The sequence below is a fragment of the Canis lupus genome, chromosome 14 (assembly GCF_011100685.1).
Source record: "Canis lupus familiaris isolate Mischka breed German Shepherd chromosome 14, alternate assembly UU_Cfam_GSD_1.0, whole genome shotgun sequence".
Classification (NCBI taxonomy): Eukaryota; Metazoa; Chordata; class Mammalia; order Carnivora; family Canidae; genus Canis; species Canis lupus.
The window spans coordinates 29,252,702-29,277,211 of NC_049235.1; the positions used below are offsets into that span (position 1 = coordinate 29,252,702).

At 32.7% G+C, this 24,510-nt stretch overlaps 1 protein-coding gene across 7 annotated transcripts in view; it reads right to left on the reverse strand.

The window, feature by feature from the left end:
• The window catches only part of DGKB (diacylglycerol kinase beta), a 701,584-nt gene that overhangs the window by 294,188 nt on the left and 382,886 nt on the right, over positions 1-24,510 (reverse strand). For all 7 annotated transcript variants that reach the window (XM_038556980.1, XM_038556977.1, XM_038556978.1 and 4 more), the window contains one exon: positions 15,715-15,779. In XM_038556980.1, coding sequence (XP_038412908.1) covers positions 15,715-15,779 — 65 coding nt within the window. The remainder of the gene's footprint in view (positions 1-15,714; positions 15,780-24,510) is intronic.

Consider the following 24,510-nt stretch of genomic DNA (forward strand, 5'->3'; position numbering starts at 1 on the left):
CAAGTTTGAAGGGTAGCAGAAGTGGTATGTGCCCTGTTCAGAGATACATGGACCTGTAAAGACTAAAACTTACAAAGCATATAAATGCGGGACTGAAAAAAAAAAAAAAAAGATACAGATGCAGTGAAACGCCGGGACACCTGCACCCCAGTGTTTACAGCAGCAATGTCCACAATAGCCAAACTGTGGAAGGAGCCTCGGTGTCCATCGAAAGATGAATGGATAAAGAAGATGTGGTCTATGTATACAATGGAATATTACTCAGCCATTAGAAATGACAAATACCCACCGTTTGCTTCAAGGTGGATAGAACTGGAGGGTATTATGCTGAGTGAAGTAAGTCAATCGGAGAAGGACAAACATATGGTCTCATTCATTTGGGAAATATAAAAATTAGTGAAAGGGAATAAAGGGAAAGGAGAGAAAATGAGTGAAACTGTCAGTGAGGGTGACAAAACATGAGAGACACCTAACTCTGGGAAATGAACAAGGGGTAGTGGAAGGGGAGATGGGCAGGGAGTTGGGGTGACTGGGTGATGGGCACTGAGGGGGGGCACTTGGCGGGATGAGCACTGGGTGTTATGCTATATGTTGGTAAATTGAACTCCAATAAAAAAATAAAGAAAAATAAAAAAATAAATAAATGCGGGGCTGTTTATGCTACAAACAGGATTTATTACATATGGTGTTCTCATTCTACCTATAAGTAATTTTATTACATTATTAAACAGATCCATTCAATCTCATCTCAGTTGAAGATGAGGGCCTTAGAAATTTATGTGACTTGATTAAAGCTGAGAAAATGAATTAAGAAACCTGAAGTCTAGGAAAAGCCCAACTCATTTTTATAAAATATGAAAGTTTTGGTAGACATTGCTGACTGGCCCCTATTGTCCATTTTTCTTTCTTTCTGTGAATACTAATACTTCCCAGGCTTTAGGTGGGCACATAACCACCCCCCCGAAAAAAAAAAAAAAAGGAAATGACATTTTCCTGAACTCCTTCTGCATGTAGGGTGGGTGCCTCACAGTGTGAGGCATTATGTGTGCAGAAGTGACATGTGTGACTCTGGTGGAAGAACTTGGTGACAATGTTTTAAGTAGAAGATAGAGGTACAAGAACACTTTTTGGAGGGATGTCTTCTCTCCTTCATACTTCAGACAGAAATAGACACTTCTCCCGGCAACACATCGCACTCAATTTTGCACTTAACCTCAGTGACAGTCTTTACCACAGTTTATTGTGATTACATGTTTGGTTTGTCTTCCCCACTGGCCTACAGACTTTTCAAGGGCAGGGAGAATATTTAATTATTAACCTGACTTATTTTCCAAACACTTTCATATGATAATAAATATTTCTCAAGTTACACATTAAAGGTAATGGAAAATAATATAAAATGGCATTATGGATGCATGTGTTAAAGTTGTGGGCTTTGTTTTTGTTTTCCAAAATTTAGCAGTAATCATTTTGTTTTCAAAATGAAAAGAATATAAATATGTAAATCTTTAATTCTTTACTGAATAAATGATGTGTAAATGAGTATTCTTAGAATATTTGAACATTAAGCCATAAAATGAGAAGTAATTAATTTCTTATGAGTCAATATTTATCTAAGAAAATTATATATTTTTTATGTATGTACATAAAACATTTACATTTTGGGTATGGGGTACATCTCCTTGTGATTATTTATATCTTGAATACTTAAACCCAGTTTTCTCTCAGCATTTATAAAAATATTCAGAGAAGAGCAGTGGCCTAGTTTTAAAAGACACATTACATAGCAAGTTTAAGAAATACTAAAATAAGGTAAGAGGCCCATATAGACTACAAAGAAATATCAGTGTTGAACAAATACTTCTCTTTCTGTTATACTCCAAAGATGGGAGAGAGAAGGGGAGACAGAGAGGGAGAGAGAGAGAGAGAGAGAGAGAAAGGAGGTTGAAATGAATAAAGAAAGGAAGGAAAGAAGGAAGGAAGGAATAAAATCCATAAAACACAGAATTATTTGATTATTGAAGCACCCACACGTCCTAGACCCTATCTAATGTCCTTTCTGGAATAAAATTATTTTAATGTAGATTGTAACTCTTTTTAAACTTGATTTTCAAAGAGTTTAAAATGCCTTTAAAAATTAGCTTAGGAGGACAGCCTGGGTGGCTCCATGGTTTAGCGACGCCTTCAGCCCAGGGTGTGATCCTGGAGACTTGGGATTGAGTCCCACATCGCGCTACCTGCATGGAGCCTGCTTCTCCTTCTGCCTGTGTCTCTGCCTCTCTCTCTCTCTCTGTTTCTCTCTCTCTCTCTATCATGAATGTACATACAACAGAACATTATTCAGCCTTAGAAAGGCAGGGAGAAATTGTGACACATGCTACAAAATGGACTAAACTTGAAGATTCTATGTGAAATGAAAGAAGCCAAAAAAAAAAAAAAAAAAAAAAAAGGACAAATATTTCTGGTTCCATTTACAGGAGGTATCTAGTGTAGTCAAATTTATAGATATATAAAGTAGAATAGTGGTTGCTAGGGGCTGGGAGCAGGGCAAGGAGTGGTAATGGTTGCACAACACTGTGAATATACTTAATGCCATGGAAACCTATTCATAAAAATAATTAAAGTGAAACATTGTGTTATATATGTTTCCTACAATAAAAAAGAAAATATAGTTTACTAAACATCAAATTGCAAAGAAACAAAAAAAAAAAACAAATTGCAAAGAAACTTCTAAAACAAAATAAACATCTGAATCCATTACTTTAATTTTAATAAAAGCCATATATGTGTGTCTACACCAACAAAAACAAACTATTTTGCATAAAGAATTCTATAAACTTGCTAGCCTTCATATTGTAATGAAGCCTATATGACATTGAGAATTTTGAGAATCTGAAAGTCTGACAAAACCATAATTAGATTTTTAAAAATAAAAATGAAATACTCGGGAAGCCTGGGTGGCTCAGCGGTTTAGCGCCGTCTTCAGCCCAGGGCCTGATCCTGGAGACCTGGGATCGAGTCCCATGTCGGGTACCCTGCATGGAGCCTGCCTCTCCCTCTGCCTGTGTCTCTGCCTCTCTCTCTCTCTCTGTTTCTCTCTCTCTCTCTATCATGAATAAATAAATAAAATCTTAAGAAAAAAAAGAAATACTTTAACAATTAGAAACAATATCAGAAATAGCAATCAGGAAAATCCTCCTTTATTTGTAATATTTGCATGGCCTACTTCCACTATCATTCTTTCCTGTGTACCACCAGTTTCAAAGTAATTTCCTAACTAGGTACTACTTAACCTTTATTGCCAAATTCCTTGGAGGTGCCATAAAAAATAAATAAAGCTTGTCTATTCTTTCAGATAGCCTCAAGGATTTTTGATATTAGAATCATAATTTTAACACAAGAGTCCTTCAGGCCTCTACTTTTTATATTTATAAGCCAGAATTATGATATTTCCAAATTTCCAAAACTATTCTCAAACTTTTGTCCCTGACATGAATTTTAAGTCTCTTGAAATTGAATAACTGAGGACTGTGATCTCTTTCTCCCTAACCCAATCATGAAGTGGTAAATACATGAAAGCATAGTTTGGAAAAGGATGCACTGTATAATTAAATCAAAGTACATGAAGGAGTGAATCTAAGACAACATACCACGTAATTTCCAATTATTAATCCTCTACAAATTCTACCAAAAAAAAAAAAAATAAAGGAAGTACAGGGTGGTTTGGGAGCCTGATGTAATCTGGTGGAACAAGGGAATACTATCCTTAGGAAATAGCATCTAAGCAAGTATCATCAGTCTAATGAATAGCAACAATTTAAAAGGCTGGGAGGGGCAGATATAAGACAGAGAAAAGGTCAAAAAGTTCAGTCCAGGAACCAGATTGTGGAGGGCCTAGGAAGGGTTTGAGAAATTAATGGATTTAATAAAAGAAAGTAGGTTAGCATTTTAAAAAGATCACTCTTGATGAAGTTTAAAGAGATGTGAGAAAAGAGGGTAAACTGAGGAAAGGGTATCTCAAAATTCCAAGGACCACTAACAAGTATAGATTCACTAGACAGAACAAGTCATAAATAAACTCAAATTGAGTAGGAACCGTTAAAATGATGTATTTTATAACAATAAATAAATGACAAATTCAAATACAATTTCTGTAGAGGCCAAAAAAATCATATATATATATATATATATATATATATATATATATATATATATAATTTAGTGACTTAGAGATATTTTCTGACCTTAATGTGAACAGTTTAACTTACATGTAAAGAGAATCTGATTGAAATGGTTTTCAGAAGGGAATGAATGAGCAATGGGACAGTACTGAAAATTTATTCAGAATTTGTGAAGAGGCTAGGGTACAAGAGGTGAAATACCAAAAAGCAAGATCAGGAGACTTTTTTTTTAAACAATGAAGAGAAAAGCTACATAGGGCTTGTTTGGAAGTTGATAAAAGAACTAAATGAACCTATAATAGTAGAGTAGGAAAGATCTAGGAAAGAGGGTAAAAGTCTGCTTGAAGATCAGGAAGCAAAGCGGGGTGGTGGTACAGAACAGATATGGGTCACAAGGTAAAGTGGCCCTAGACTAACAGATGGCTACCTTATCTGCCCTGTTAGAAGGATGAGGGAAGAATGGAAGTGGATACAACACATTGTTGCTTTGGTATTAAGAGTTAAGTTAACCATTTTCTATTGGATGTTTTTAATTTTTTCTTATTGAAGTAGAAGAGTCATCTCTAAGAGTAAATAAGGAATCTTGAACAGAATGGGGAATGTTGGAAATGGGTGTTGTGAGGATGGAGAGAGGAATGTGATAAGAAAATATAGGCAGGATTAATTTTCAATGCTGAATAGTCTAAGTTTGGTGATCATGAAAATCTATAAATTAAAGTACAGTGTGGGTAGCCCGGGTGGCTCAGTGGTTTAGCGCCACCTTTGGCCCAGGGTGTGATCCTAGGGCTCCCTGCATGGAGATGGAGCTTGCTTCTCCCTCTACCTGTGTCTCTGCCTCTCTCTTTCTCTCTCTTTTTCTTCCGGTGTCTCTCATGAATATATAAATAAAATCAAAAGAAGAAAGAAAGAAAGAAAAAAAGAAAGAAAGAAAGAAAGAAAGAAAGAAAGAAAGAAAGAAAGAAAGAAAGAACAGTGAATGTGAAACAAAGACTTTCAAAGAAAGTGAAGAAAAGCACACATAACGAATGACCTCCTGTTTTCTTGAGACACTGATTTGTGGAGGCCTGAGCTGTCATTTACACTTAATGGCTTTCTTAGACTATCACACTGTGAGAAAGCCCAGGTGACATAAAGAAGTCATCTGTAGGTGCTGTGATAGTTAATATTATGTGACAACTTGACTGACTACAAGGTGCTCAGACTAAACATTCTCTCTCTGTCTCTCTCTCTCTCTTTCTCTGTGAGAAAGTTTCTGAAAGATACTAGCCTTAAGTTGGTGGATTCAGTAAAGTAGATGAACCTCCTTGGTGTGGGTAGGTGTCATCTAAACTTTTAAGGGCCTGATTGGAACAAAAGACAGAGAAAGGGGAGGACACTGACTAGCACAATGCTCCAGGTATGGTCTCAATCAACAACCAGTCTCAGCCACCAGACATGAGAGTAACCATGCCTCCGGCCAAGTCCATCTCCCAGATAATCCAATCACTTCTAATCCTGTCTCCCCAGCTGAGGGCCTGGACATGAAAGACACAAACCAATTCTGCTTTGAACTGTTTGAATTGCTGACCCACGGAAACTATGCATATAATAAAATGGCTACTTTATACTGCCAAGTTTTCGGGTAGTTTGTTATGTAGCCAGAGCAAACAGAAGAGTATTTGATATATGTGGAAGTGGAATATTGCCACAACAAAAACAGAAAACATTTGGAGCTCAAGGATGAACAGAATCTAGAAAGGACAGGTGGACAACAACATGCCTTAGGAAGCCATTACTGAGGATGTGGACAACATGGGAACAATGTTAACGGGCAAAGGAAGCTGAACCCTAGTTATATGGTGGCGAATGGCTTGTTATGAAACAATAGTAACAGGGATGCCTTAACAATTCTTAGCATATTTCTGGCCCCTTACAAGTGCTTGTCAAATAAAGTCTTAAAAAAATACAATAAAACTATATAGAGTTTCTGGTATTTTTCTTGCTAGAAGCAGAGATGGGAAGAGAGAAAATTCAGAGAAATTAGAATTAAAAGGCTTAATAAGTCAAGATGTTATACTTCTATTTTCTCATTCTCTTTAGAAATTTTACCCATTAAGGAAATTTCTTCATATCTTGGGATGTGTGTGTGTGTGTGCGTGTGTGTGTGTGTGTGTGTGTACAGAAGGGTTGTTTCAGTAACATTCTCTACTTTGTGAAAGCACCAGTCATATAGACACATAAAACAGGATATGCAAACTTCAAAATGTTGCTTAAGTGAGAATAGTATTTTTCTTTTCAAAGAAAATTTATATCAATGAACTCTTTTTTTTCAGTGTATCAGCCATTTTAGGTTAATATATTAAGATTAATCATGCTCAGTTAGGAAATAATGCTGATCATATCTACATAAGAGTATCTATTCCAAAAGGAAAGGCATTAGTAACTAATGCTCAGGTAGAGCAAGAGGCAATGCAGAGCACCAAATTAGCTTCAATTAGCCATGCCAGAGGATTATTTTAGGTAAAATTACCTTATAATGAGGTGATTAACCTCTTTGGAAAGAGTTCAAGATAGGCTTACTTTATACTTAATATGTCCTATAAAAAGGTGATATAACAAGGGTTCTCAAAATTGTTCCCAGGAATATCGTCTACCAAGAATCAACAGATTTTATTCTATAACAACCAAAAAACACTTTTATTATGTTATTGATATAGTAAATTTTAGAGCATATGGATATTAAAAATTAGAAATTTAAACTTCCTATTAACTAACTTATATGGCACTATCTGTATTTATACTAAATAATATAACAATTAAGTGATACTCAATTCTAAATATCTATGAATATAAAAGGAAAAATTTCTGTCATTGACATTAGTCAATGTCAAGGCTCATTCCCAAAGTCGGCTGGCTGTTGTCTAATTAGTGTAGTGGATCCCCTCAGTCCCCAGAGCACTAATGGTGCTTGTTAAAGTTCAACAGACTTATCTGAAAAAGAGAGTAGGCATGAACACAAAGGAAATGGGAACTTCAGTGTTTTTAACACAAAAGCACTTCGTAAACTGGGATAAGGTTCCCAGAAATAGCAGCTTTAACTGCTGGCTAAGCTTATCTTTGGTTTTTGACTAAAAATTGATCATTTATTTTCTATGCACTAATTGAAATTTATATATACATATATTTATATATGTATACTTATACACATATAAATCTAAAAATGTAAATAAAAAGTAAATATTGAAATCTAAAAAATAAAACTCATGCACAAATATATATATATGTGTGTGTATATATACTGTCATCTTGTAACAGACAAGAAATAATTTACTTAAGTGTTTTAAATTTTTTTTTAAATTTTTTTATTTATTTATGATAGTCACAGAGAGAGAGAGAGAGAGAGGCAGAGACACAGGCAGAGGGAGAAGCAGGCTCCATGCACCAGGAGCCCGATGTGGGATTCGATCCCGGATCTCCAGGATCGCGCCCTGGGCCAAAGGCAGGCGCCAAACCGCTGCGCCACCGAGGGATCCCTACTTAAGTGTTTTAATTTCACAAATATTTCCCAGAAATTTCCATGTAAGCACTGAATCTGTAATAATGGGTAGAAATGTTTTCCCTAAACTCCTTTCTTACTATTTAGTGCTCTTTCCCTATAAGAAAATATACTGTATCTTGGGTTAATCAATTGTGATTTTGTAGACATCTTTGAATTAACTACTGTTACTTTACAAATCTCTTTTCTTAATTTGCTCTCCTAGGAAGTGACTGTGTGATTGTGTGTGTGTGTGTGTGTGTATGAAACTTTTGCATAGAACACATGCAAATTCATGTAAAGCAAAAACACAAATCCTAGGGAAAAAAGGCAAAATCAAACAAGAAAGTTTTTAGAATATTTGCATGAAAATGATACCAATAAAACAAGTATCTCACAGAAACTAGAAACAAATATTTCTTCTTCAGCTAAATCAGAGAGCATTTAAGCAACCCCTACTTCAATATATATCCTTTAGAGCTCAGTGGTCACCTTAACTTGGGAGCCCTGGGAAATATCCTCCCTTTTCTATTAATACAATGTAACTTTTTCTTCTTGTATATATTTTTCTGCAGAACCTATCACTATCTAGGTTTTCTATGTAACCCCAAATTCATTTTCCTCCTTTGCTTGAAAGATTTAGTGTCTAGCTGGATGCCATCATATAAAAACAGCTCCTTTAAGTGTCTGCAGAATAAATAATAAACCAAATCAAAGCAGATGAGCACTATTTTATCCAGACGTCAGGACATTCATTGATATTTTTATTATCCCACTGAAGTGACAAAAATAAATAAATAAGAGAGAGAGAGAGAGCAGAAATAATAACTTTAAAGAGTAAGTGGCAAAAAAGGAAGGAAGAAAATCGTTGGATCTCTTCCTTATTTATTTACCTTTAAGTTCTCACTCCATTCCAAAGAACTATCTTACACACATGATTTTGAACAGCCTGGACACATAAGTGAGTATTCTGGTTTAATGAGATCAGGAAATAATGCAGGAAGATTCAGGTAAATTGAATCCCCTGCATCAGTGTGCACACAACCCTTACTTATTTAACCATTCATATTTCTACCTGTTCAGATGAAATATTCAAATGCGTTTCAACATACAAATGAAAATATATGAATAGAATGACACATCTACTAGTAAATTATTTTAAAAGCCTTATATTATAAATACATGTATAACAAGAATACATATAATTATGAAAAGTTTACATAATACAGTAAAGTGAAACTCAGAAAATATATATGTACACATATATAAATCTATGCATCACAAATATATATGTATACATATACATATGTCTATATATTACCAATCTACCTATTTACCTATGCACTAAATGGCTTATACATAGATCATAGTTTAGTCATCTGGAAATACTGATTTAGTAATACTGCTGACAAAAAATTTCAAGAAATGTTATTTAAAAGGTATAATTGAGTAGTCCTTTGAAGTCAGAATGAAAGGTGAGTATGTTTCTACTTTTATAGAAGACCAAAACTGGTTAGGAATACAGAAAATGAAAACATAAAAGATGATTTAGGATATGGAATTCTCATGAACATATAATTTTGTCCAAAAATCCCTGCATAACACTAACCTTTCTAATGAATACAGATTTTATTTAACATACTAAAAATGAAAATGTTTAACTTTTAATATCAGCAGTACTATTTCCTAAGCTTATAAAAGATGGTACCACTTACATAAAGTGGAAGTTTACTTTAAAACATAATTATGTGCATTCTTAAATGTTAATGTGATAAAATGTTTGACTATACACCGATGAAGCTGTGTTGACTGATGGCTACAAAAGTGAGGTCAAAAGCCTAAAAGACAATGCAGACTTACATTGTTTTTTGTTTGTTTGTTTGTTTTTTACTTACATTGTTTTTGATGGAGTGTTAATATGTCAATAATTTAAAAATCAATTATTCTACAGATTTAAAAATACCAATAAGTTCTTATGTAAAAAAACTAATTTCTATAATTTCAAACTGTAAGAAGATTAATTCCTACAAATGAAGTTATATACATATATATGTATATATGTATATATACTAAATATATATACTAAATACACACACACACACACACACACACACATATATTAAAAACCTCCAAAGAGAAAAGAGAAGGACTATCTTCTTTGTTTTATTTGTCATATTGTGATTGACTCAAAATATCTGTAAGATACATTTGTAAGACACTATATCATGAAATTCATTGAAATATCTTTTTAATTGGCTTTTATTAAACACACATTAAAATATTTACAATATAGGAAGAAAACTATATATATGAATATATCATTAGGATATAAGACAGAATTTGAGCACTGCTCTTAAAGATTTGAAAAACTAACTTTACTGAATTCAGAAAAACAACTGCTCAATGGTCTTTAAAAAATAAATAGAAATAGCTGGTTATGATATAACATTTTTCCATCACTACTGAAATATTATTTTATTCTTAACTCCACATTTTATTTTAGAACTTTAGCTAGATCTTCTCTGTCTAGATAATAATCAATAATTTTATTTCATTATTCTTGTCTGTCTGCCTTGTCTCTACAATACCAAGTTAGAAGTTTAAAAAAAAAAAAGATTCAGAGGTTTGATTTCTTTATTAACTTGCAAATTATAGTATCTCCCATATAATGAAGTATGAAATATATGGTAAAATATACTTTTCAAGTTAAGAAAAGATATACATATACACAGTTTAAAATAAATAATAGGTATAAAATTGGCATTGCAAGAATAAGAATATTTTATGAGTTATTTTGACCAATAACAATATTTGCCTCAGGAAAATACCTTTTCTTATCATTTATGCAAAATTTATTTTACTGCTTTTAGGTGAATATCAGATGATATGCAACTTACAAAATTACTACAGAGACAGAGAGAAAGAGAGGGAGTGGTTTTTTTATACTCAATCTTCAGTTCACCATCATCAGGAAAATATTAATAATTGGCTGATAATCACGTCTTGCTGACATACAAAATTGATGATAACAAATGCTGAACAAATCTACAAAGCTTGTATTATTCATTAGTAAGACACAGTGCTCAGAGGTTTATACTGTAGAATTTTTACTTATTAATTAATATTGCTGGGGTCTTTGGAAATTCAGTACATGAATATTGCACTGAAAAAACAAAAATGCATTATTAGTACCTAAAAGAATAGTTATTTAGAATGCACTCATTTTAAACATATTTCAACTTTATTTTTTTCTATTACATTTTTTGGCACTATAGAAAAAGTAAACTATAAAAGAAGTTAGGTATTTAAAGATACTGAGTGAAAAATATCAGTGAGGGTGACAAAACATGAGAGATACCTAACTCTGGGAAATGAACAAGGAGTGGTGGAAGGGGAAGAGGGCGGGGGGTTGGGGTGACTGGGTGATGGGCACTGAGGGGGGCACTTGGCAGGATGAGCACTGGGTGTTATGCTAAATGTTGGCAAATTGAACTCCAATAAAAACATTTAAAAAATAAAAATTGTTAAAAAATAAAATAAAGATAAATATACCACTCAATAATAAATAATTTAGTAAATAAATTTAGCAAATATCTACAAAGTGCTCATTATGTCCTACGCTCTGTATAGATACTAAAGTCCCAGAGTCTCGTCCCATGATCCCATCAAGCCTACTGTCAGGGGAGAAAAAAAAAAAAAAAAAGACAGAGAATCACTCTACAGAAAGTGATTTTAAAGGCACAGGCAATTTTTCTAAATTCATGACTGCTCTTAAATTTTGGGGGTAATTTGGAGAGTCTAGTTTCTTTTATATACTAGGGTTTACTAATATAGTGATGAAGTTAAGTCTGGAATACCAATTAGTCAGTTTTGTTTCTGCCCTTCACAAATGTTCAGGGTAAGACCCTTTGACATATCTGATACCACTATGCAGATTATAAATTATACTGTTTTAATTCACACACCAATTTCAGTTTTCTAGTTGTAGGATTCCTTATAAAAAGCAGAAAGTAGAACAGGAATGAAGTATATTCCTCCAAAAAGGCAAAGAAAATGATCTTTGTCTCATTCAGGGTATTTGAGACCAGATACTTTTTTAAAATTTTTATTTATTTATTTATTTATTTATTTATTTATTTATTTATTTATTTATTATTTATTTATTTATTTTTTTGAGACCAGATACTTTTAAGTAAGTACTTACTTGTGGACTTTGTGAAATAGTAACGCTGTGGAGTATTCCTGGCCATCAGTATTTGCTAGCAAATCGTATCAAGTGTTATTAAAAGCCTGAATTAGTTCTTTGAAAATAAGCTATAACTACAATATTAATAAAACTTGTAAGATCACCAATAATTTTCTTATAATTCCATTTTGCATATTACTTGTAAGTTCTTGTCAGTGTTGCAAGATTTTACTCATGGAATTAAACAGCTTTTTTTTTCAAAATTATTACAAGCCTTCATAATTATCATTTTAATGGGTACATATTTTAGTGTCAATATACAATTGTTACATTTTTTAAAAAATATTTTATTTATTCATGAGAGAGAGAGAGAGAGAGAGAGAGAGAGGCAGAGACGTAGGCAGAGGGAGGAGCAGGCTCCATGCGGGGTGCCAGACCTGGGACTCGATCCTGGGCCTCCAGGATCACACCCTGGGCCGAAGGCGGGCGCTAAACCTCTGAGCCACCCAGGGATCCCCTTATTACATTTTTTTAAAGTAAGAACTTACAATGCTGTATTCTACATTTAATCTTAGCCAAAAGGATGAGAAATGATACAATTCTCTATTTTCAATAAACCAGGAAAAACAGTAATATATGTGAATCATAAGAACATAAATGTGATTGTTAATAATACTAGTCAAGTTAATGTCAATACTGATATTTTATAATAAATGGTTTTAAATAATAATATTATAAGGATTATTTCAATCTAAAATAATAAAAAAGATTTCATTTTGAACAATATCTTAAAGTTTAGAAAGTTAAACAGCATATTTCCTTTTAAGAGTTAACTTAGATTTACATAAAAATTTGGAAAGGAATATGATATAAACCTCCCAACTAGCACTTTCTTAAGCACCGGAAAAATCATTATCTTTCCCAGTTCTTTCAATTTCTGTCAGAAGAAGCATAGAGAGAACTATATATTTTGGTAATTAATTTCCTTAAGATAATGTTAGAAACATCAGGTTCTTTAAAATATAAATGAATTTCAAGGTGAGCATGCTAGAGGATAATATTAATGGCATATGATTTATTGTGACAAGAGATCTGATCTGAAACACCATTATTAGGAGTATTTAAAAAAATCCATTTGCCAATTCCTCAAAATATGAAACAGTGCTTTGGCTGAATGTGTCTCAAAGTTGAAATCTGAAAAGCTGTCCTTGTAAGTATGAAATTGCTTGTGCACAATATGTGGCCTAAAGATTTACTAGAAAATGTTCATATTCTGAATATGTTGCATTATAGTTTAGAGAATTATGTAAATGCCTGTAATTCTGAGTGAAGACAGTTTACAAAAGTATAAATTGAACTGTATATGCCAAATGACTTGGTAAGACATGCAATTTTAGAGCTGTTAGCTGAAAAATAGATAATACACTGAGCATCTACTATATACCTGACATTCTTTGAACTCACAACAGAAATCTGACCTGTGTCAATCTAGAAGGTATTTTCTGTTATTATTGTACCAAATGAAATATTCCTTTAGACTATGAAATATTTATTTATCTCTCAGATTTATACATAAACTTCAAGAGGATTTACATTTTACAAATACATTGGGGTATACAAACACATTGGTGTACATATTTAACCACATATTAGGCAGTGAAGAATGCCATAAATTAGTACTCCAATCAATAATAAAAAATTAAGTAGGTATATGTGAATAATAGAAGTCTTATTAAGAAGAATTAAAATTATTCTGGAGAACAGATTGCATTAGCCTTTGACACTTGAAAGAGGATCATAAATTTTGGCATTCTTTTATATAGTATGTCAGTTTGATTATCACATAAATGTATTGATACACTTTCTCTCTACTTTTGATTATCCTTTCTTCCCTCCACCTCTGGTCTTTTACGTTTCTCTCTCTCTCTCTTTCTCTTTCTCTGTTTTTGTTAAGTTTGGGACAAAAATCCTTTAAACATCATCAATTTTCCCCATGTATTTCTTAAAGCCTTCAGTGGACTTTTAAATTGTGAAGCTCCTGAATGGTGGCAATGCATGTCCCATTCTCAAACTGAATTTATTTTTTTCTTGAAATCTGTTTTAATATATAAATATCAACATACAAATGCTTCATGGAATGGCATATGAGTAAGCACAGGCTAGCTATATTTTTTTAAAGATTTTATTTATTTATTCATGAGAGAGAGAGAGAGAGAGAGAGAGGGAGGCGCAGAGGGAGAAGCAGGCTCCGTGCAGGGAGCCTGATGTGAGACTTGATCCCGGGTCTTCATGATCAGGCAGGCCCTGGGCTGAAGGCGGTGCTAAACCGCTGAGCCACCCAGGCTGCCCACAGGCTAGATATTTTAATATGGTTTTGTGTACATTAATAAATATATTCATTTACAGGACATTCAAGGTATATATATTATCATGTGTTGAAATCTACTATAAAGTGAATATAATTACATTGCTATACCAATTTATATTCATATATTTCATGAAATAAAATTAAATCTTATAAAATGAAAATATTCTACATTTATAGAAAATTAATAGGTGCAAAATTTTAATGAGATTTTGACTAAATTTTATAATACACATGGCACAAAATTCACATAAAAAAGTATACAGTAAAAATTTAGTCTCCACCCCCAACCACTTAGGTCCCTTTTGCAGGAGGAACAAAAGTTAGGAGATTTTTGTGAATCTCTCTAAAGATAGTATGTGCACAAGAACATACTCGTATATACACTTATTACATTTTCTGAAAAACAAAAATTGTGCCTGGCTGAACTATGAGAAAAAGACAAAACATAGTATCATGATTTATGATTTCTAGACTTGTTAAACTAACCAAATACAGGGAGCACAGAGCCTTGGGCTTTGAGCATTAATATATAAATCATTTAAATATATTCATAGCAATGCTGTTTATTATTTTGAAACTTTCTGAAATGAACACAGTAGAAATTGGTATAATTGAAGCAAAAATGATTCATTTCTTCAGTCCCATTTTTTCTAGGGAGTGTAGTGAAGATAGTCTTATTTCTGTCTAGAAATGGGAAAGCTACAAAATCAAAGTTTTCCCTATGTCCCTGAATGTCCAAAAAAAGTCAACATCTACATTTGGAAGGGAAAAATGTGTATTATTAGCTACAGTAGCAAAACTAATTCTGATCAGCAAGACCTTCTCCTTGAAGAAAAAATCTTTAAAATTAGTTTATGTTAGCATTGATAATTCCCCAGTTTATTTTCCATTTAGCTGAGGCCAATACTGGATAGACAGTAAAAAAAAAAAAAAAAGAAAAAATGAGAGACGTTACTTGATATCTCTGTAATACTCAGTTACTCAGTGTTATCAAATCACAGTTCCATATTTTTCTTTGGGACTTAGGATGATCACCCCTCATATCCTTAGCCATGTAAAGACCTTCCCATATCTATTGTCTATCTATCTATCTATCTATCTATCTATCTATCTATCTATCTATCATCTATCTATCTATCTATCATCTATCTATCATCTATCTATAGATAGATATAAATATAGATATAGATAGATAGATAATATTATTTTCACCTTATACTTGAAATTCTTCTTTTCAACACATAAGAATGGATAAGAAATAACCACTGTACTCCTCATAATAGTCTTTTTTAAAAACAAAGAGGAAAAATTAAATGCATTTACACTTTTGTCTCAATACTTAAACACACACCCAATTTTATTCAGCCATAATATGTAAAATGTTTTATACCACATAGTGATCCTTCTCATGACATAATCCATCAACAGCAACCACAATTTATAATTTCATCATTGAGTACCTTACCTACTGTTGAATTTTTCTGGGTGTTTTTCTCTCATGATGTGGAATCTGTGTGCAATGGAAGCATCCTAAGGACAGAAATAAAAAAGAAAAAATGAGACAGTTTTTGGTCCTACTATCTTACTGAAATAAAGATTAAGAAATAAAATTAATAAGTAATATTTTAAATTAATTCTTTCTTAACAATATTGTTCCCAAGAAGATATTCTAAAATTAAGAAAAAAATGAGTAATCTAACATAAATTCAGTGCAAGTGTGATCCATGTCATTATTTCACCACTGGTTACTTGTCATATTGGCTTCTAGGAACTGATTTCTATTTAACTTATATATCTCCTTTATTAAATGGTTTTGATCTCATGGCCAAAGTATGTTTATGGTAGTATATATGAACATAAATGTTAAAAAAGTAGTTGAAAATATTGTTACATGTAGCTGGAAGGATGGCCTAAGTAGAGCAATAATCAGGTGGAGTAGTTTCTAGTCCTTTGAAATTAATTATGAGTAAAAAGATAGTGTGAGGGTGCATATATAATAAAGGTAAGTATAATACAGGACTTCAAAGTTTGTTAAGAGTGTCTTGAATGTGTTAATTATCAACTATTCACTCCATAAGCTACTTTCAGACATATCTTGCTTATGGAGAAAAGGAGGCAACAAAGAGAAAAAAAATATTTTTGGAGAATTGGTGACAAGTACAACTAGGCTCTGAGACTCCAAATGTACCAGTTCTGAAGCCTAATGGATTTCTTTATTTTAAGAAACCCACTCAGAGTTTCTATGAGACGGAATCACACTCAGCATGTGAGATTGGTAGAATATTGTGATTCAAGCTTTTCAAACACAGACTGTTCTTGCTGACTTTAAACAGTTGCCCCTGTTATATTCCAAGCAAGAAGATATTTTCCCATTCTTCATTGACACATGATTAATCACTCCAATGAGAAACTAATATATTTACCAGTCATCTCAATAGAAACAGGGCTATTGTTGCAATTAACTGTTAATTTTGTTTCATAGTGCAGATGAAAAAAAGAAAAGAAAAACTAAACACAAAAGAAATAAAGAAGTTGTGTATTTGAGAGAATCAAGAAAACACTAATCAAGGATTAAAAGTCTAATGAATGAAATGAAAAGGCTAATGTGCTTACTCATGCATAACAAAGCATGAAGCACAACAAGAGAGGGACCAATGCCCACTGCAGATGGCAGACCTAGTTGCTTTTCCCTACAAGATAAAGCTGTAATAGCACTGCATTTTTTTCTGCACATTTTAACATCTAAAAATCATTAAGTAATTGAATTAATCCACAAGAGAAAAGGATACAAAGATACAGGTGTACAGAGAAACACTTATTAAAAAGTTACCCTCAAACCCCTGTACAGTTTGATATTCTAAGATATCTTTACTATATCTACATGGTCAACTTACAGGTTTGCTAAGAAATAGGAATATCAAGATGGTTCACTTTTATTGGTTCAACAACTCTCAAATCCAGTCACAGAGTTCCTTTTTTTTTTAAATTCTCACTAGTAAGTCATAAATATATTTTATATTGGAATATTGCCTTATTGTGGTATGAAATTATAGATAAAAGTGTGAGCTGGGCTATTTATGATATATTATGTGACTTGATCATTAATTTTTAAAAATAATTTATTTTGACGTTTTCCTTAATCTGGTTCAAATCAATTTGTAATACCTCGTAATGAAATGCATACATCCAGTAGGCCAGTTGAACAAAACGCAAAGGAATATGATTCAAGTACAAAGAATGTATGATCAATATTGGTTATCCATAGGGAGATTATCATTGAATTTACTTCTGCTTGAATTATTTGCTCCTGCTAATGTAGAGAACTGAGACTTTTAACAATATATTGTGTAGCATAATTTGCTTCACAAGCTTATATTTTTGCAATAATACATCTCTTCTTTATGTTTCCAAAGCAACATAAAAAGGACAGAAGGAGAGAAGAAACAAGAGAATAGGGGATGCAAAGAGAGAGGATATCTAAAGAAGATCATTTAATTAGACTGGACTATAAACAAGTAAACTACTAGAAATATAGAACACCAAATAGCCAAGGATAAATTGAATGTTAGCTCTATCTCCAAGATACTTGGGCAATGGATTATGTAGTAAAAAAGGGGATAAATAAAAACTAGTGAGGAACACTGGCATGTCTTTTCCATGTGTTGAATGGGTTTCACCACAAAAAGAGTTGGCATTGCTAACTACAGGATTGATAAGACACAATGACAGCAGGTGTTCATTTGGATGAGAATTCAGACCAAATTCCCATGGGACCCTGTCCCTTTGGCATAACCCCAAGAGGCTTAAAAGAGAAATGCCAGACACTGTAAACGTATCCAGCAGCCATATTTCAGAGACATTTAGGGCTCTCTAACAGGAGGCCAAATTTTAAAGAGCTAAAATAGTGTCATTTTTTAAACACAAATTTTGCCCTTTCTGTCTCTATATACAGCACTCTTTTTTTTTATTCAACAAGTTATTTAATCTAAGTTTCATTATACATTAAAAAAACAACACTGATCTCACAGGATGAATCTGAAGGTTGATATAATTATGCATATAAATTTCCCTATGTATAGCACTCTTAAGGAACATAAATTAATCAACATTTCTTCCATACCTTACAATGGACAAACTTTAAATTTAGACAGACTTTTACTTCCAAGACTTGTAACTTTGAGAAAAATTACTTATTTACTGTAAGTCACAGCTTCTATATCTTTAAAAGAGGTAACTGATACTCCATTATAGTATTTTGGTGAATATTTTTTGAGGTTATTTTGTATAGCTGAGGTGTTCATATATTTTATATCCACATCAGAATTTTATTGAAAGTAAAAGGGGATGCTAAAACATAGTTGAAGTGCATAATTTTGAAATATATATTTACTGACTCTCAAATTGGTTTTATTATTTCCTGAAATTATAAAATACTTTTATCTTAAGTTAATTTAAAACTTAAAATCAGATCTAAGAATTAAAAATATATATATCCATCTTTATTAAAGCAAAACGAATTTAAATATCACATTAATTTTCTATGCAGCAGAAAGTAGTAATTTATAAATATATATACACACAGAGTACATACAAATATTCATATATCAGAGAATCAGCTTCTTAGTCATATCTGTCTCTAATACTCTGTCACTAGTATTTTCCTGATGAGTGATTTTTCTATTCCTGTAGGGCTTATTATTTTAATTTAAAAAAATAAAGTCATTCTAAATCTTGCATTTTTAAGTCATTAATTTAAAATTTTGACTTTCTGTCAATCATAACATTTTAAATTGAGAAAATATAAGTGCTGAGATACCTGAGCCTATAACAAACTACATATTTCCAATTGATTTTTTTGAGGTATTATTTACATATTACAAAATTCATTATTTTAACTGTGCCATTCAGTGAGTTTGAACAAAGGTATACAATAGCCACTTTCACAAACATTATATAGAATATTTCTATCACCCCAGAAAGTTCCCTAATGCCGTCTGCATTTATGTACTTTTACACTTACACATATCCCCACCACCCCTTTTAAAGGACACTGACCTGCTTTCTATTACTGAGATTCCCTTTTATAAAATTTCCTATCAATGGATTTAAAAGTACTCTTTTATGTCTGGATTTCTTCACTTATTGTAATACTTTCAAGATTCAGCCATTTGTTCCAGTATCAGTGGTTTGTCACATTTTATTGCTAAACAGTATTCAATTGAATAGATATACCACATTTACTTGCCGGCATTTGACTATTTATAAATAAAGCTGCTATAAACTTTTGAGCATAATTATTTTCATAAACATGTGTGATTATATCTTTTGAGTAAATACCTAGGACTGAGACTGCCCAGATGTATAATAAAGTTTATATTTAACTTAAAAAAAAAAAACCCTACCACATTGTTTTTCAGAGTAATTGTACCATTTTGCATTTCTACCAGTAATTTTCGAGAGCTCCAATCACTCCACATCCACAACAACCCCTGGCAATCTTTTTATCATTCTAATAAATATGCAATGGCATCCTTGCTTATTAGCCTTAGCCATTTGAGCCAGCGCCAACTGCTTCATTAGAGGGATCTGTCAATTCTGATGAAAATATAAGATTTGAAAGTTCTAGTGTAGACTTAATGGATGTTTCCAGTACTACCACATCTGTTCATCCTTGTAGCTCTTATACATTCTCAGCCAATGAGCACTCTCTGAAATCCCACTTGTGGTTTCTATCCCATGATCACCCCACATATGGCCTCAAGGGTTTTAAATAATTATTTTTCTATTAAATTTCTCCAAGAGATATTCAGACACTATATGCTTAGAGTCTCCCTTAAATAATTTTAATCTGTCAAACTGATATGATCTTTTTCATTGATTAAACTATAAATAAAAGAAAAAAGTTAAAAAAATTCATCATACCATTACTGTTTAAATACATTTTCCTTATTGTTGATTGAAACTGATTATCTTTTCATATGCTTTTGTCTATATTTATTTTTGTGTGGAGTATCTATTCAAATCTTTTTTTCATTTTGTTCGTGATCACTAAAAATATTTATATTAATAATCATAATGATGGTAAATAGTAATAAGTACATATTTACTACTCTTAAGGCACTATTTTAAGCTTTACATGTAGTATTTCTTTTAATTTTCATAAAAAATTAATGAACTAGCTACTGTTATCTACATTTTATGAATAAGAAAGCTGAGGATTATGGAGTTTAGAATCCTTCTGACCATACAGGAAGAAGCTGTGGAATTAACAGGTGAATACATGTATTGTTTGCTAGCGTTGAGAAAGCCACGCAATTGCAACTATTTTCTTTCTTTTTTTTTTTTTTTTTTTACTTTTTTTTTTGGTTTACCTTGTAGAGTTTTAAATTTTTATATTTCAGAACATATCAATCTTTTATTTGAATTTTGATTCATTATTAAATTCTTTTCAACATAATTAAGTAGAATACTTTTTGTTTTTGCTCTTATAACTTCATATTTTCCACTGTATTATTTGAATCATTTCAGGTTTAAAATATTATATATATATATGTATATATATATATATATATATAGAATTTGTTTAATAATAATCTACTTTTACCTCTTTGTTTGAATACACAGCTAATTCTATAATAAATTTCCATCTCTATCTCTGTATATGTTACCTCTGAGCTATACCAAATTATTTTAATTATTCTAGTTTTGTAATACATTTTCATACTTGGTTGGGCTAGAATCACCTTAAGTGATTCTAATCATTGGAACTTGGCAAAGTTTCTGCAAATGTGATCAAGTTAAAGATTAATATTGCTTGAGTGATTCCTTTCTGCCTTACACTTTCTTTCTTTTGGAAAAGGAATGTCTAACTATTCTACTGTTATTTTGAAAGCAGATAACTTGTTTTCTAGTTTCACAGGCCCACAACAGAGAAGTTTGCCCAGTATGAACCCTGCTGAGTCTCACCTATAACAGATTTCAATGATTTAAATGATAAGATTTGGGACTTGGAACTGATGATATTGACATAGACCTTTTGATTTGAGTTGATGATACAACAGATTGAGACATTTGGAGATACTGAAATGAAGTGAAAGTATTTTGCACGTGGGACAGAATAAATCTCTGAGGGCCAGTGGGAAGATAGTAGTGGAATGGACGGCAATCCCTTAAATATATCTGTCCCTAAGCTTAAACCTTGGAACCTGGAAATATCACCTTACATGGTAAACTCTTTACGAATGTGATTAAAGATCTTGAAATGAGGAGATTGTTCTGAATTACTTAAGTAAGACCTGAATGCCTTTACAAGTGTCCTTAAAAGAGAAAGACACAGGGAAATTTGACAGAAGAGGAGGATGCAATGTGACTATATACCATATAGGTAGAGATTACAGTGATGCAATCAGACATCCAGCAATACTGGCAGCCACCAGAAGTCCAAAGTGGCAAAGAACAGATTCTCCCCTATAGCCTCTCAAGAACCATGAAACTGTTGACACCATGATTTCTGCCCAGGCATATGAAATTTGGACTTCCAGACCCTTGAACTGTGAGAAAATACACTTCTATTGTTTTAGGCGACCAAGTTTGTGGTAATTTGTTACAAGAGACAAAGGAAATCTGTACACCACCTATTCCTATAGTTTCTTTCAGGAAAGCATTATCTTAATTTTGTCTGAATACTTAGTTCATTTATTCTCTCAATTTTTATTGCATTATTTTTTGTATTTAGCATGTTTAGAGTTAGTAATTTAACAAAAGCAATATAAGAAGATAAAAACAGGCATCACAAATTCTATATGTCAACTACATAAAGTGGACATGAAACAAATAGCAAAAGCTTAGAAAGGTAGAACTTCTTGCTTTTCTGGAAAGACTTAATTCAACCCCAAATACTCCCACTGAGTATCTATTTAACATGGCATTAGAGGTCTTTAGAAATACAACAGATAAAAAAGAGGTATACGTATTACAAAGAAAGAGAAAAACTATCATTATTTATAAATAACATCATAAACTCTATAGAAAACCCAAAGGAGCAGCCCAGATGCCTTAGCAGCTTAGCGACGCCTTCAGCCCGGGGCATGATCCTGGAGACCCCAGGATTGAGTCCCACGTCAGGCTCCCTGCATGGAGCCTGCTTCTCCCTCTGCCTGTGTCTTTGCCTCTCTCTCTCTCTCTCTCTCTCTGTGTGTGTGTCTCTCATGAATAAATAAATAAAATATTTAAAATAAAAAATAAAAATAAATTAAAAAAAAGAAAACCCAAAGAAATCAAATGAAATCCACATAACAAGCATTTAAGGAGCTACCCAGATATACTAATAGCATATAAAATTAGTAGAAGTAAACAAATTAAAACAAAGTAATAGAAAATTATCACTTTCATAATAACAAGAACAATTACAAACATCAGGGGAAACTACCAATGTGAGTCCTACAGAAGCAAATGATAATTACTAAAGACACAGATGCATGTCATCCTTGAGTTGCAATGATTTAAAGAGGTGGGAGTTCAAGGACATGAGAAATGGTAGTTTCTTCTAAACTTGAGTTCAATGGAAGCGCATGAACTTTTCTCTATTACAGGGCATTTACTGTCTCTTGGGATTGGTTTTTGAGGTGTGTGTGTGTATCATTCCACAGGAACTCTGAGGCATCAAGTTGCACATCTGCAACTTAACCTGCTATGAAAACCTCAGATGCAACCCATTGTGGACTTCTGTTAGTTAGCTTTTGATTATATTCCTGGGACAACCAGGGCATTTTTCTAGAATTAAAAATTTAGACATAGAGAAATACATTACTGAAAGAAAGATGACAGGTGTTAGTCATTTAGAACCAGTCCCTGGAGTAGGAGATGAGATTTGCTGAATGGTAGATGCAGGCTCAAAAGCAGAGCTTTCAATGAGGAGACTTTTGCAAAGAAGTAGCTTCACTGTGAGCAGACTTTTCATGAATTTCTTAAATATAAAAATTTCTTTAAATTACCTTCTCTTGGATGATGGCAAAAGTTATAGTTAAGTTTCAGTTTAAACTATTGCTCTCAAATTTTATAATTGTTTTTTGCTTTGTTTTGTTTTTTTCTCCAATTATTCAGTGAAGTTGGAGAGAACAGTGCCTTTCTCTCTGTCTGTCCATGTTCTAAAGGGAAGTGTGACTTGGGGTTCTATGTGAGATGAGGCCTGTCTCCACGTCAGCATCTTCCCACTCTCCTTTTCATTTATCAAGAGACCCTTTAGGAAGTTGGCAGTTTTACACTGAGAGAAGCTGTGTCATCAGTGTCCCTTATAAACCGATGACACACTCTAATCTGAGGAAGTGCATTATTCTAAAGGGAAAGAAGTTTATTCCTGTTAAAAGACTCTCAAAAAGTCTTTGAGAAGCCGATATGGTCATGCAGAATACTGAAATAAGTAAATTGAAGCTTTTACAACACCTAAGTCCTTCTGGATAATGTGATAAGATAGTTGCCAGACCCAAAAGGATAGGGTGACCTGTAGAAGATGGCCTTGGGAGAAAAAGACATCCAGTCGCAACACTTTTCATTGAGGTAGCCAGGGATATAATTACCCTAACCCACTTTTCTCCTTCCCATCTCTAACTGGGGCTCTCAACTGGCAAAGTCAATGAGAAGCAAAAGGACAAGAACAATCTGATACTATACAGGATATTGCCCAGTCAGACAATACAATGTAGAAGGGTAGAGAGGGGATCCAGACAGGCAAACAGAAGTAATCCAGAATAGAGGAATTACAGTCCTTAAGATTCAATACTCATATCAGACTAAAAATCTTTATGTAAAAACATAGAATTCTAAGAAGCATAGCATCAAATATATGGAAAAGGATTGATAGTTAAGGTGACTATTGCTATATCACCAAAGTATCAACTATGATACACAAATATGTATGTATACATATGAATATAAAGTATGCATTTAAAAGTTTTAATTAAATAAAATAGTTATTACATGCTACTTGGAGATAAATACTAAACTTTCTCATTTTAAAAAGCAAAACACCTTAAATAATTTGAGTTATTATTTCAGAAAATAAAACCAAAACCAAATTTGCCATTATTACCTGAAAGCTCCTTATAAGTTTAGATGTATGTATTAAGAATGAAGTGTATACAGGGTTGCCTGGGTGGCTCAGTTGGTTAAGTGCCTACCTCCTGCTTTTGTCTCAGATCACGATCTCAGGGTCGTCAGATTGAGCCCCACATCAGGTTCCATGTCCAGTGTTTAGCTTGCTTGG